Here is a 16,470-nt window from a genome sequence, read left to right as displayed (position 1 = left end):
TTTGTTGTTGTTGTTTGTTTGTTTTTTAATAGACCACTATTTCAGTTTTTGTTCAGTATCCATTTTAAAAAACTATCGGTTGATTAATAGGCATCGGTCAATGTGGTCCACTATCGGTCGACCTCTAAATTATTACCATAAACTGCGTAAGCTCAAAAATATGTTCATTTATTTCCATGTTATAGACTGAAGAAAAACTGATAAATTGATAAATGATAAAAACATTAAATATAATGTAAAATACAGTTACCTGCAGTATCTGTGTTGTGTTGTTGTATAGTGGTGCGTGAGGGTGAGATTGATGTGCTTGTCCGAGTCTCTTTCTGATTAGAAGTGCTCCCTATATGATGAGTATTTGATCAAATCAAATGTATATCTTAAACTTTTATCACAGATATGAAATAAAAACATTAAATATAATGTAAAATACACTTTTACCTGTGGTGTCTGTGTTGTGTTGTTGTATAGTGGTGCGTGAGGGTAAGATTGATGTGCTTGTCCGAGTCTCTTTCTGATTAGAAGTGCTCCCTATATGATGAGTATTTGATCAAATGAAATGTTTATCTTATACTTTTTCATATTTACAAAAAAACCCCCAAAAAACATTAAATATAATATAAAATACACTTTTACCTGTGGTGTCTGTGTTGTGTTGTTGTATAGTGATGCGTGAGGGTGAGATTGATGTGCTTGACTGAGTCTCTTTCTGATTAGAAGTGCTCCCTACGAGTATTTGATCAAATTAAATGTTTATCTCATACTTTTTCACATTTACAACCCCCCCCCCCCAAAAAAAAATAAATATAATGTAAAATACACTTTTACCTGTGGTGTCTGTGTTGTGTTGTTGTATAGTGATGCGTGAGGGTGAGATTGATGTGCTTGACTGAGTCTCTTTCTGATTAGAAGTGCTCCCTACGTGTATTTGTTCAAATGAAATGTTTATCTCATACTTTTTCACATTTACAACCCCCCCCCCCCAAAAAAAAAAAAATATAATGTAAAATACACTTTTACCTGTGGTGTCTGTGTTGTGTTGTTGTATAGTGATGCGTGAGGGTGAGATTGATGTGCTTGACTGAGTCTCTTTCTGATTAGAAGTGCTCCCTACGAGTATTTGATCAAATTAAATGTTTATCTCATACTTTTTCACATTTACAACCCCCCCCCCCCCAAAAAAAATAAATATAATGTAAAATACACTTTTACCTGTGGTGTCTGTGTTGTGTTGTTGTATAGTGATGCGTGAGGGTGAGATTGATGTGCTTGACTGAGTCTCTTTCTGATTAGAAGTGCTCCCTACGTGTATTTGTTCAAATGAAATATTTATCTCATACTTTTTCACATTTACAAAACCCCCCCCAAAAACATTAAATATAATGTAAAATACACTTTTACCTGTGGTGTCTGTGTTGTGTTGTTGTATAGTGGTGCGTGAGGGTGAGATTGATGTGCTTGACTGAGTCTCTTTCTGATTAGAAGTGCTCTCTACGTGTATTTGTTCAAATGAAATGTTTATCTCATACTTTTTCACATTTACAACCCCCCCCCCCCCCCCCCAAAAAGAAATAAATATAATGTAAAATACACTTTTACCTGTGGTGTCTGTGTTGTGTTGTTGTATAGTGATGCGTGAGGGTGAGATTGATGTGCTTGACTGAGTCTCTTTCTGATTAGAAGTGCTCCCTACGTGTATTTGTTCAAATGAAATATTTATCTCATACTTTTTCACATTTACAAAACCCCCCCCAAAAACATTAAATATAATGTAAAATACACTTTTACCTGTGGTGTCTGTGTTGTGTTGTTGTATAGTGATGCGTGAGGGTGAGATTGATGTGCTTGACTGAGTCTCTTTCTGATTAGAAGTGCTCCCTACGAGTATTTGATCAAATTAAATGTTTATCTCATACTTTTTCACATTTACAACCCCCCCCCCCCCCCAAAAAAAAAAATATATAATGTAAAATACACTTTTACCTGTGGTTTCTGTGTTGTGTTGTTGTATAGTGATGCGTGAGGGTGAGATTGATGTGCTTGTCTGAGTCTCTTTCTGATTAGAAGTGCTCCCTACGTGTATTTGTTCAAATTAAATATTTATCTCATACTTTTTCACATTTACAAAACCCCCCCCAAAAACATTAAATATAATGTAAAATACACTTTTACCTGTGGTGTCTGTGTTGTGTTGTTGTATAGTGATGCGTGAGGGTGAGATTGATGTGCTTGTCTGAGTCTCTTTCTGATTAGAAGTGCTCCCTACGTGTATTTGTTCAAATTAAATATTTATCTCATACTTTTTCACATTTACAAAACCCCCCCAAAAACATTAAATATAATGTAAAATACACTTTTACCTGTGGTGTCTGTGTTGTGTTGTTGTATAGTGATGCGTGAGGGTGAGATTGATGTGCTTGACTGAGTCTCTTTCTGATTAGAAGTGCTCCCTACGTGTATTTGTTCAAATTAAATATTTATCTCATACTTTTTCACATTTACAAAACCCCCCCCAAAAACATTAAATATAATGTAAAATACACTTTTACCTGTGGTGTCTGTGTTGTGTTGTTGTATAGTGATGCGTGAGGGTGAGATTGATGTGCTTGTCCGAGTCTCTTTCTGATTAGAAGTTCTCCCTATATGATGAGTATTTGATCAAATCAAATGTATATCTCAAACGTTTATCACAGATATGACATAAAAACATTAAATATAATGTAAAATACACTTTTACCTGTGGTGTCTGTGTTGTGTTGTTGTATAGTGATGCGTGAGGGTGAGATTGATGTGCTTGTCCGAGTCTCTTTCTGATTAGAAGTTCTCCCTATATGATGAGTATTTGATCAAATCAAATGTATATCTCAAACGTTTATCACAGATATGACATAAAAACATTAAATATAATGTAAAATACACTTTTACCTGTGGTGTCTGTGTTGTGTTGTTGTACAGAGGTGCGTGAGGGTGAGATTGATGTGCTTGACTGAGTCTCTTTCTGATTAGAAGTGCTCCCTACGTGTATTTGTTCAAATGAAATGTTTATCTCATACTTTTTCACATTTACAACCCCCCCCCCCCCCAAAAAAATAAAATAAAAATATAATGTAAAATACACTTTTACCTGTGGTGTCTGTGTTGTGTTGTTGTATAGTGATGCGTGAGGGTGAGATTGATGTGCTTGACTGAGTCTCTTTCTGATTAGAAGTGCTCCCTACGAGTATTTGATCAAATTAAATGTTTATCTCATACTTTTTCACATTTACAACCCCCCCCCCCCAAAAAAAAATAAATATAATGTAAAATACACTTTTACCTGTGGTGTCTGTGTTGTGTTGTTGTATAGTGATGCGTGTGGGTGAGATTGATGTGCTTGACTGAGTCTCTTTCTGATTAGAAGTGCTCCCTACGAGTATTTGATCAAATTAAATGTTTATCTCATACTTTTTCACATTTACAACCCCCCCCCCCCCCCAAAAAAAAATAAATATAATGTAAAATACACTTTTACCTGTGGTGTCTGTGTTGTGTTGTTGTATAGTGATGCGTGAGGGTGAGATTGATGTGCTTGACTGAGTCTCTTTCTGATTAGAAGTGCTCCCTACGTGTATTTGTTCAAATGAAATATTTATCTCATACTTTTTCACATTTACAAAACCCCCCCCAAAAACATTAAATATAATGTAAAATACACTTTTACCTGTGGTGTCTGTGTTGTGTTGTTGTATAGTGATGCGTGAGGGTGAGATTGATGTGCTTGACTGAGTCTCTTTCTGATTAGAAGTGCTCCCTACGTGTATTTGTTCAAATGAAATATTTATCTCATACTTTTTCACATTTACAAAACCCCCCCCAAAAACATTAAATATAATGTAAAATACACTTTTACCTGTGGTGTCTGTGTTGTGTTGTTGTATAGTGATGCGTGAGGGTGAGATTGATGTGCTTGTCCGAGTCTCTTTCTGATTAGAAGTGCTCCCTATATGATGAGTATTTGATCAAATGAAATGTTTCTCATACTTTTTCACATTTACAAAAAACAAAAAAAAACATTAAATATAATATAAAATACACTTTTACCTGTGGTGTCTGTGTTGTGTTGTTGTATAGCGGTGCGTGAGGGTGAGATTGATGTGCTTGTCCGAGTCTCTTTCTGATTAGAAGTGCTCCCTATTTGATAATGAGTATTTTGTCAAACAAAATATTTAGCATTTACAACCTTTTTGGTCACACTTCAGTTTAGGGACTAATTCTCACTATTAACTAACTATTAACCATGACTTTTGCCTCAGTAAACTCCTAATTTTCTGTTTATTAATAGTTAGTATGGTAGTTGTCCTGCTACCCGATCTCATGAAAGTGCGTATAAATAAGTATGGCAAATAAAAATGAAAACTTGTGGTATTGAGACGCAAAAATGGACTTTGGCATGTATATGCTATGCGATGGATGTAACGTAATGTCTCTTAGAAGATGACAGAGGCAGAACTTGCAGTAAATAGATTTAATCTCAAGGAGTAGAGAGTAGACAGTGTTTTTCCAAACAATATTACATTTAAGACAGGACAATGAAACTCAAGAAACTAACGGCTTATAAAGACATACACACTAATGAGCAAATGAGAAACACAGGTAATTAGACTTAACGATGATTAACTAATGAAGAACTAATGAGAAGAATCGGAACAAAACCAAATAAGGGCAAACAGGAAACTGAGAAGACACATACACATAACAATAGGTGGGGTAACAAAGGGTTGTGGGGTAGATGCGTATCATGCACTCCAACAAATTTCATATGATATGAACGCGAGAAATGCGTATCACATTTTTTTTGCCGTGCTATTTATACGCATTAGGTTTGGGGTGCATTAGAGAATATAAAGTATGATCGTGCAGAATAAGGCATTCATGTGTGCATTATAAGCACTAATTAACAGCCAATATGTTAATAATACACATGCTAATAGGCAACTAGTTAATAGTGAGAATTGGTCCCTATACTAAAGTGCTACCTTTTTTTAAGAGATATGAATAAAAACATGAAATATGATGTCAGTTACTTCAATATAAATATGAATGAATTTTTAAAATCTAAATGATTTATAATTTATGTTAATAAATTCATATTTAACAGCAAATAATGTACAAGCATTAGCCATATTAAATACTGTAAAAATGTGAATTTTAATAGGACATTTTAGAAAATCTTTACTTGTGATCGACTATAAAACACTGACTATGAAAATATGTCAAAAGAGGATAATCAGTACAGTTCTCATGTGATTTAAGGGTTTCTGGAGCCTTGTGTGTGGGTGCGGGGCCTGATGCTAAAGGGAAAGTCAAGTTCATTTTAGGTAGCCCAGACAGTATGGGATATACATTTGCTGGAAGACCAAGTACAGTATATACAAAACCAACTTGTACAGCCAAGAAATGATATTTTCTTGTTGTATGTACAGTGTTACTTGCAACAGTAGCCTAAAATAATGTCTTGGCTATTGATTCATATTATTTTGCTGCCTGTATATACAGCAGATGACATCAGCCAAAAAGTAAAAATTTTTAAATGTGAAGCCTGGTGTAGGCTTAAAGGGCTAGCTTGGGTCTCAACAAACATATTAATAACACCTCGTGCTGAGAAACATGTGCTCGCAGCATGGCATGATGGGAAGCTGGAGGTCAGAGTGTGAGAGACTGTGTGTGAGAGTATAATAATGCAGGAGTGTGAGTTTGATGCCAGCTTTACCTTCAGTGGTGTCTGCAGGTGTGTTTGGTGAAGTGGTGAGAGTGGAGAGATTTGTTTGAGGGACTGTAATGATGGATTGACAGCATGAAGAAGTCGACGTTTTCACTGATATATATTCTATGACCCATATGTTCAAATCAGGAACAGCATAACAGAAACAGAGCAACACTTACCTGAATCACTTGTTTCTGCACCTGTGGAAAGTGTGAGATAAAAAACATATTAATCACCTTCATCAATTACATTGTGCAACTGAACCTTTTATCACTGAATTATTTCTGAGACCCAGCAGAGTGAACGCTTTCTGTGCCAAAAGTGTTTTCTCCTGCTTTTTAAAAGACTTTGCTCTCCTAACTATACATGATTATGTGGCTAAATTAATTGTATTATTGGCACTTAGCAATGTTTTTTCTGCTCTCAGAACAGATATGTGATATGTGATCTATAATGCAAATGTTTTCAAAAACTAATGAATATGACTGAAAATTGGAAGACACGCAACGTCTATTCACCTACAAGTAACCCAAGCGCTTCATTACTGGTTCTGATGCAGACTGTGTGGTTAAACTGTGTTGTTGTGGGATGCGTGTGGAAATACTGTGTGTGTTGGCATCTGTTCCCAGGATAGGGGTCACATATTCATTTAAAATGACTTACCTTTACAGACTTTAAAGTCAACATGAAATGCCATTCACTTTTTCCATTATTTGCAACGGCCATCTAAAATAATGACTTGGCTATTGTTTAATGTTCTTTTGCTCCCCATATGTGTGACCCATATCTATTTATCACGTGAAGTCATCAACCAAAAAGAGAAAAGTCAAAAGTTGAAGAAACTGAAAAAGGTATGAGATTTTGATAGGAAAAACTTCTAATATATTAAGATTAGCAACATTATAAAAATATAACACTGCTCATGAGCAGCACTGATGATGAGATTTTGAAGGAGAGTTTGCAGTGCAGCATGATGGGAGGATGGAGGTCAGAGGTCATGAGTGGGACAGATTGATTGAGAGAGATACTGTATAATGCTGGAGTGTGTGTGTGCTGTGGTTACCTTTTTTGGTAGGTGAGGCAGGGTTAAGAGAAGTGGGTTGCATGGCGGTGGGGTTGGATTGGTCAGCACTGACACCTAATTGACATAATTATATAGTTTAAACTGGATCCAAAAATGCATAAAATTTATGCATTTTCCATTGGATTAACGAACAAAATGCAACACTAACCACAAAAAGAGCTACATATATTTATTAAAATTGTTATGTTATATAACATGCTATTTAATACTTACCATTTAATAATATTAGTTAACAACATTTGTTTACACGAACTAGCGATAAAAACGGAAATACTTCTAAATATTGTATTTAAATGCTTCAAAAACTGTAACAAATGTAATGCTCATTAGTTAATATTAGTTAATGCATTAACTAATGGGACATCATTGTAAAATGTTAATGAAATTGATATATTTTATTCATCCAAGACCAGGTTTGACTGGGTGTACAACCTTCAATGTCAACAATAAAAGACATGAGAATTTAAAGTTGAAAAACTGCTCAATATTCATGAACAATTTTTCATAATTGCATAATTATTCATAAAGACTTATATAATATAAACTTATATCATATAAACTGTCCAAAAATATGTCCAAATCCCCAAAATATGTTTGAAAACACTTATTATGGTATACATGTTTAACTGTATACATCTAAGAACTTGCCACGTGTTTTAAACTAGATTTGAATAAGATTTCTCCTTTTGATCACCTTCTACATCCTTACTTGTCACTGACTGCTGCAAGAGAGCATGTCAAAAGAGGACGACTATTACCTGTTTCACTTAATTTTGTGGGTTGTTCAGAAGTGAGTGTGGGTGAGGTGTTTGATGCTAAAGAGAAAAGCAGGTTCATTTTAGGTACTTCACTTTTACAAAAGGTCAAAGAAGCGTCTTCTGTCAAGCCATGCACTTTCAAATTTACTGCAAACAATAAAAAGATATTCAATGACTTTCATTATTCTTTAAATTGTTGATATTTGCATGTATGTATATTTATATATATGGTTTTTCACTGCTGGTTATACTCTGTATAATTGTGTATGTGACAAATAGAAATCTTGAAAATAAAAAATCTTGAAAATGTCAACAATTTAAAGAATATTAAGTCATTTTTCAGCTTATACTTCCCATATATTTTATTATTTTATTTATTTTATTGTTGACGTGAAAGTCATTGAATATCTTTTTATTGTCCAAATATGTTTGTTTAATATGTTTAAAATATTTCACAATATCTTATAATACAAATATATTATTTTTAAAATATATAAAACAGTAAACACAGTAAAAACACATTTTTAAATGATGTGCTTGATGGTCGCCACTTCACATATTCAGAGTTACTTTTTTGTAGAAATAATAGAAACATTTTCAACAAATGACTAAAATCTAAGAACTTGCTACATGTTTTAAAACAGATTTTAATAAGATTTCTCCTTTTCATCATCTCGTACATCCTTATGCCACTGGATGCTGTAAGAGTGCATGTCAAAAGAGGACAACTATTACCCGTTTCACTTGGTTTTGTGATTTTTGGAGGAGTGTGTGTGGGTGAGGGGTCTATGACTGAAGGGAAAAGCAAGTTAATTTTAGGTGGTCCAGTACAGGATTTAACTACAAGCACACTAAAACTTCAAACTTATACAAAAGACCAAAGCAGATCTTTCTAGCAAGTCACATACTTTTAAAGCACAGGATCTGGGTTTCTTTTTTATTAACAAAAACAGATGCTTAATATTCTTAATTATATCACAGGATCTTAAATGTGAAGCCTGGTGTACCCTAAAAAATGTTCTTGCTTGGGTCACTCACTCTACCGCTCTCTCTCAAAAATAAAAATAAAATAATAGTACATAATAGTAAACAAAACATACAAAATTAATGAATAAAGAAATATCTAGTCTGACTGAGGGACTGTAATGATGGATTGACAGCATGAAACAATAAGTTATCTAACAAGTTTTCACTTATATATATGTATATATATACACACACATTTTCTGACCCAAAAATACAGTCTTATGTAAAAGAAAAATTGTGACACAGACACACACATAACCAATAGTGATACACAACTGACGCATCAACATAAACATTTAAATCTAAAAACTTGCAACATGTTTTTGACTAGATTTTAAAAAGATTTCTCCTTTTCATCATCTCATATATCCTTATCCATATCACTATCCTTCACAAACTGCTGCAATACAGCATGTCAAAAGAGTTACCTGTCGCTTCTGTTTTTTCAGTGTGTGTGGGTGAGGGGCATGTGACTGAAGGGAAAACAAGTTCATTTTAGGTGGTCCAGTACAGGATTTAACTACAAACACCTAAAATTACAAACTTATACAAAAGACCAAAGTGTCTTCTAGTAAGTTGTACACTTTCAACTCTTTTGATGAAGCCAATGTTTTACATGATATAAGGTAGAAATATAGAACCCGATTTTAATTTTTACTACAACCGTGAAACATATTGAAAATAATGCCTTGATAATATAGGGAATTTACACAATATTTAAAATGTATAGAACTTAAAGAAATTTGTACTCTAAAAGTCTGAGAAAAAAAAACTGTGTAGAAACAATTTTCACTCAGAAATTGCTAGCAAATTTCACAAATAATTCTAAAGACAAGTAAAGTAAGTTAAGGTCCTTGCACACTGAGTCCGAAATTTTCGTATGTGTTTTTTCGTATTTGTCATTCTAAAAATTCATCATGCGCAAACACGTCTCAAAATGCTTGCTACAGTTGCGAAAAACACAGAAAATTTAACCCAATCCAAATTTTTTTAATGACGGACGAAAGTTTCGGAGGCAGTGTGTAAACATGACTAACACAACGTGAGGTCGTATTTATTTTTTAACGTGCAAAATTTTTTAACGAGAATTGAAAAACTGAAATAGTATTGTCTTGTAAAACCTATAAAATCTTTGTTTTATTTACTATTTTGCTTACTAAAAAAAAGAAAAGAAAAAAAAACAGCGTAGCAATGGCAGTATCTTCAAATATTTACCAATTATAATTTGATTAATACAAATTATTTAGCAAACATTTTATAAACGAGTTCCCTGACAACTAAAAAGCTCTGTTTATTTTAAAAACAAATCAACTATTGCACACTAAAAAACACCTTCACATTATATTCCGCATCTCTTTTCTTTGAAACTCAAGACAGGCTCCTTGTAAAAACTGTCAGCTTTGGTCAGAAAGGGGAAGGGAGTTACTAGCAGTGGTCTGTATGTGGTGCGACCTGGCTGCCATGGAAACGTAGCATGAACACAAACTATTTCATTTTCTCAACCACAGCTTCCCGTAGCTCGACAAAACCCTTCCCCCTTCTCAAGGCTCTGGCGCTTTGCTTTCTTTTCTTTTGTTCGGCTGAGTATACACTGCGTATATGTGATTCTGGCAGATATATACTGCCATATAACTCACTGTACGTGTGCGGAAGGGGGAGGGGTCAAATGTACTCCTGTGGAAGGGGGTAGATAATTATAGATTACAGCCTATAGATATGCAAATTATATCTATGCAACTCTTCTAAATCTTCTACATGCGAGCTTCGACTATAACTAGAACACTGTAGACTACTAATCTAATGCAGTGTCAAGATAAAGTATTTTGTGGAAAGATTTGGTATTTTTGACACTAAGATAGCTAAGCTTTATTATTTTTTATAAATCTGAAAATCTCTTAATAGCTTTTTTTTACTTTTAACGCTGTATAACTGTAGTTTTAGCTCAGAGTAGCAGTACTTTTCACTTATTTGCCGGATGTGGTTTTGCTCGACTTGGTTCACAACTTGAAGCGCATGCATCTTGAGCGTAGCTGTTTTAGCAGGTCCACCCATTACTTGGAACACGACAGAATGAGAAAAGTGACTTTAAATGTCTAGTTTGATGTCATTTTCTTGTCGTTTTTGAGAGATTCACTTTCAAAAGATTCTTCAAAAAGTCTTCTTCAAAAGTCTTAATCGCAATGAGGTTCACATAAAACATCAATCTCCTGCAAGCTGACATTTAACCTGCTTTTAAAGTTTGATCTAAACCTCCAAACTGTGCTATATTCACAAACATTGAGTATTAAAACAATGCATATTACATATTTTCAATAATAATGCAATGTAACATAACATAAACAACAATTAACACTCATGTTTAGTCTATAAAATTTCAAATAATTCCTTTAAATCTTAAAAACTCTTTCCCCAACAGAACATGTTTTCAGCATTATTTGGTTTAATCATTTTAGTTACAATATTTTATGTCATTTCTAATCAATTTTGGAGTTTAAACCTGATTTTCTTCATTCCAAATGGAGTTTGGATTTAAGATTTGACTTTGGCACCATTACTTAAAATTTTAAGGCAGTAAAGTTACTATTATTAGTATTATTACAAGTTATTACACGGTAACACTTTAGTAAAGGGTACGGTGGCCGAGAGAGCTTAACGCGCTGCAACTTCAGAAAACACATGCAAATAGAAAAAGCACCAGCAAATCAAGAAAACATCTTCATCCTTTTGACAGCAGGTGGTGCAAATGCTCACAACACAAACAAATAAAGAAACACACTGCAAACGCTCACAACCCAACCAAATAAATTTTATTTGCAGTGCGTTTCTTTGTTTGGTTGTGTTGTGAGCATTTGCAGCACGTGTGTTGTCAAAGTGATGAAAGTTGTTTTCTTAATTTGCATGCGTTTTTTTCTATTTGCAGTGCATTTCTTTGTTTGGTTGTGTTGTGAGCATTTGCAGCACGTGTGTTGTCAAAGTGATGAAAGTTGTTTTCTTAATTTGCAGGCGTTTTTTCCATTTGCTGTGCGTTTCTTTGTTTGGTTGTGTTGTGAGCATTTGCAGCGCGTGTGTTGTCAAACTGATGAAAGTTGTTTTCTTAATTTGCAGGCGTTTTTTTCCATTTGCAGTGCGTTTCTTTGTTTGGTTGTGTTGTGAGCATTTGCAGCGCGTGTGTTGTCAAACTGATGAAAGTTGTTTTCTTAATTTGCAGGCGTTTTTTTCCATTTGCAGTGCGTTTCTTTGTTTGGTTGTGTTGTGAGCATTTGCAGCGCGTGTGTTGTCAAACTGATGAAAGTTGTTTTCTTAATTTGCAGGCGTTTTTTCTATTTGCAGTGAGTTTCTTTGTTTGGTTGTGTTGTGAGCATTTGCAGCGCGTGTTGTCAAACTGATGAAAGTTGTTTTCTTAATTTGCAGGCGTTTTTTTCTATTTGCAGTGCGTTTCTTTGTTTGGTTGTGTTGTGAGCATTTGCAGCGCGTGTGTTCTCAAACTGATGAAAGCTGTTTTCTTAATTTGCAGGCGTTTTTTTCTATTTGCAGTGCGTTTTTTTGTTTGGTTGTGTTGTGAGCATTTGCAGCGCGTGTGTTGTCAAATTGAGGAAGTAGTTTTCTTTGTTTGCAGGTGTTTTATCTATTTGCAGCGCGTTGAGCTCTCTCGGCCACCGTAAAAGGGACCAGTTATCGCTATTAATAGTTGCTTATTAGCATGCATATTATTAACACGTTGGCTGTTTATAAAGCACATATTCTGCCTGACCATATTCTACATCCCTAATCCTACCCAATACCTAAACAACTACCTTACTAACTATTAATAAGCAGCACAAAATAATCGTTAAAAACTATTTAAAGGCCTTGCAGCTACAGGAAAACACCATGCAAGTTCTTACTAGTTCTTTCCTGACATATCAGACTTCAACTTGACTTCTATTTAAATCACTATTTTTACTGGAACATGTATCTATCATCTTTAAAAAAACACAAAGATTTGCAGATAGTGTGAGAGCTAGTTAAAGGAACATACAGGTAAACAAAAAAATTTATTCAACTTTATGGTCTTCTCTCTTTTTTGAATTATTGTTAGTTTGTAAAAACTGTGCCACTTCTTTTCAGTCTCCTAACTACTGAAGCCAAAGCAGTTGCCCACAACTGAAAATAATGCAGACTGGGTCAACGCAATGCGACATAGGCCTAGATATATACCGCAGAGTTCATGTACATACAGCCTTCGTGACTTAAATGGCTCATTCTTAAGATGCAGACATGAAATCATCAATCATTCTAATAACAAGACTTGACTTGAATTGTATGTAAAACAAATGCTGTAAAAATTGAATAATGTAATATTCAATTGGTTTTGCCAAGTAATAAAGTGTAACGTTTTAGAAACTGGCAAGTTATGAGTTCTTTAAATGCAAGACACTAAGGAGGAAATGCTAAAACAATTATTTAATTGTTGCCTCAGTGGTTTCACACACATTGTGCAGTTGATACCTTGAGGAGATCATGATTTCCCACTTGAAATTACTTTAGTCGCTGTAACCTATTTGAGTCAAGTTGATTTGGTCATATTAAATAATATTTTTGATATTTTGAAATGTATATGTATCTAACATCCACCAATGTTCAAAATTAAAACACAAATTTTCATACAGCATCATGCACATAATTAGTAATTGAAAGAACAGTTAACTCCAGAAAAAGACATTTGCGTCATCATTAACTCACCCTTGTGTTATTACTTTTTTGTTTGTAGACCACAAAAGGAGATATTTTATGTTTATGCTGCTGGTTTCCATGAGCTGACCAGCTCCACAAATGACAAAAAAGCACAATCAAATCCACATGCAGTATATTCCTAGTCTTCTGAAGTCATATGATAGATTTGTATGAAGATTGAAGACTTAAATTTCGGCCTGTTCCTCACACAAAGATATTTTATGACTTCAGAGGCCATATGAACTACTTTTATGATACATTTAGTCATTTTTGAGGCTCAAAACCTTTGGTCACCATTAACTTTTACTGTAGGGAAAAGTGCAGCATGAACATTCTTCTAAATAGCTTCTTTTGTGTTCTACAAATGAAAGAAAGTCGTACAGTTTTGGAACAACATGAAAATGAGTAAATGATCACAGAATATTCATTTTCAGACGAGTCTGTTCTTTAAATAAACATACGGACATATAAAGACACTGAAATAAGCCTGAAAAGTAGATTTCATGAATATTCCCATGAGCACTGACTCTTAAGATCTTTCGATGCCTTTCTTCCTTTTCTATGTGATTTGCATGTACAGTGCAGTCACAAGGATTCTCATCCTGTCTCAAGCCACAAGACTTTTAAATAAAGTGAAAAGACATTTCGCGGCACTTCTTCAGCGATTCTCACAAGCACCATTTTAGCCGGCAAATTTACGAGATGCAGAAACCGGCTCAAAATGGAACAAGGAAGTGGTCAGAGGCCTGTGCAGCGAGGCGTCATGTTCAAGAGTATCATGCAATGTGACACCCAAAAGACATTCAAATGAATAATACAATACAATACAATATAATGTCTAACGTGCACTCAAAATGTCTTAAGAAAAATCACGTATATGATCAATGATTGTTGTGTGTATGCGTGTGTGTGTGTGTGTGTGTGTGTGTGTGTGATTTTAAATTGTAACTTGTGATATTGTCATGTGCTGATATTATTATTATTATTATTATTCTCTCTCGCTCGCCGGAAATTTATGTAACAATATCCTGCCCAGGGTCTACAGATGCAAATGAGCTATCTAGCTAACTCTGGCACAGCGTTTGTAATATTTCACGTTATAATTTTGCACTTAATCTTCAGGGTTGATTATTTTCTCATTCATTATTATTATTATTTTTTTCTGGATGAGGCACCGCCCCTGGAGAAAATACCCATTTAATTTACAGTACATGTAAATGTACCTAGTAAATTCTATGTAATTGAATCTCGAAAAACTTATTATACAATTAAAAAATTTACATATACTGTATTACATTGAAATATATTAAATAAAAATATATTATATTATATTATTAAACATAACAAATTTCAGTTGCTGATGCAATAGTCTGATGCAATTTTCCCACAATACTCCAAAGGACTCAACTCAAGAACATCAAAAATGGTTCTTCACAAGAAAAAAATGAGAACCTTTACTTTTAAGACAGCAGGACATAGGACTCTATTAAATAACAAAAAGATCCTCAACAGCATCCATCAGAATGAGTCATGTGAAAACAGGGATGATTGATTGACAGCTTGGCCTTCGCACCGTTCATATCTAGCAGAACCTCGAGTGAGTTTGAGGGGATACGCCCAATCCAGTCAGATCTTTGACAGCTCCTTTACCAGGTAATACAATCTAGAACCCAACATACCTCTCGCAAATGTCCCGCCACAGAAACTTTCAAAAAAATCATGTTAGGCATTTTACAAAGCGCTCTTTTACAACATTTCGCTAGCTCTGTCTTTACTCCGATCTTGTACAAAGCAACAACTTCTCACTTTGGCTGTCTAAAGAGAATTCCCCTTCTTCTTGGTGAACAAAGGTGGCGAGTCTCAGTAAAATAAAAATATTTCTAACAAACAAAACTTAAAATAAATTGAGGACTCAGGCGCCAAAATAAGTTTGCCCTGCATATATACATTTAATTAGCATCGACATCCCTGTCAAGATTCGAAGAAACACTCATTTACTAATTCATTTTATGTTAGCATTTTGTGTTACAACTAGTGATGATAAATACGCTTCAATAAACTCTATTTAGAGTTTACTAATAAAGTTCAAATAAAGTTATTTACTGTTGAGAGATATGTAATAACACAACACAGAAACTGGTCCAAAATATGAATTAATCTACACCACAACAATGACCATGTATGCAAACAATTAATTCACAAAATACCACATAATACAAATCACAGCAGTAAATATAATAATAAAAAAAGATAATATATATATACATATACCATCACAAATTTGCTTGTAAATATATATATTTTTTTAAATGATAAAAAACCTGTTAAAATAAAAAAAATGTTGTACTTACATAAGACCAAGCATAGGACCAAAACCAAGGGTCCCAGCGCAAAAAATCTCGCCATATCCAAGAGTTATATCCAGACACAGATCTGGGTTAACCATCAGAAAGCGTACTGGCTTTTTGGTCTCTCTTGCTCTGTTTTCATGTAATCTTACGTGTTCTCATGCGTCTAATCAGTCGGTTCTGTTGGTGGTGAGTTTTCACCTTCAAAAAAATCCTTAAGCTGTATTTTAATTGGGTCTAGAGACAGCAGAGCAGTGTCAGAGACACTCTCCTCTTCAGCTTTGAGTTAAGGCCCTTTCTTAACAGGAAGTTGCCTTTTCATCTACGCCACACATCTCTCGCCTTCTACTGTGTCGTCCTTCAAATGGGAAATGAAAGAAAATGATCTCATTTTTGCTTTTTTTTTTTTCGACAACCTGCATCCATAGTGAGAGCAGCGCCTTCAGAAGATGCACATTTAAAATTAAAATCATCTCCACTTGAATGTGTGAACATTTCAAATCAACTCTCAAAGACACAGAAAGTGTTACAATACTTTCACAAGGAACTATATATATATATATATATATATATATATATATATATATATATACAGTGCCTTGCAAAAGTATTCAAACCCCTTCATTTTTTTCACGTTTTGTTATGTTGCAGCCTTATGTTAAACTGCTTTAAATTACTTTTATTCCACATCAATTTACACTCCACACCATAATGGCAAAGCAAAAACAAAACTGTCACAACTGAAATAAGTACATTGCATAAGTATTCAAACCCTTAACTCATTACTTAGCTGAAGCACCT

General features: G+C 34.2%; 1 protein-coding gene across 22 annotated transcripts in view; it reads right to left on the bottom strand.

Moving 5' to 3' along the window:
- Positions 1-16,009, bottom strand: part of LOC306875475 (receptor-type tyrosine-protein phosphatase C-like) — a 30,676-nt gene extending 14,667 nt beyond the window's left edge. For 11 of the 22 annotated variants that reach the window (XM_079426060.1, XM_079426071.1, XM_079426075.1 and 8 more), the window contains exons 1-4: positions 15,673-15,957; positions 6,804-6,878; positions 5,920-5,940; positions 5,747-5,809 (exon numbers count right to left, since the gene is read on the bottom strand). In XM_079426060.1, coding sequence (XP_079282186.1) covers positions 5,747-5,809; positions 5,920-5,940; positions 6,804-6,878; positions 15,673-15,727 — 214 coding nt within the window. In that variant the 5' untranslated portion in view covers positions 15,728-15,957. Of the gene's footprint in view, positions 1-5,746; positions 5,810-5,919; positions 5,941-6,803; positions 6,879-15,668 lie in introns of all 22 variants that reach the window. The other 11 variants (XM_079426061.1, XM_079426065.1, XM_079426067.1 and 8 more) reach the window with 8 other exon arrangements.
- Between the last annotated feature and the right edge of the window lie 461 nt (positions 16,010-16,470).

This window comes from Barbus barbus, assembly GCF_936440315.1.
Source record: "Barbus barbus genome assembly, chromosome: 9".
In the NCBI taxonomy this organism is placed as follows: domain Eukaryota; kingdom Metazoa; phylum Chordata; class Actinopteri; order Cypriniformes; family Cyprinidae; genus Barbus; species Barbus barbus.
The sequence above is the reverse complement of the archived record's forward strand: the minus strand, read 5'-3'. Positions and strand labels throughout refer to the sequence as shown.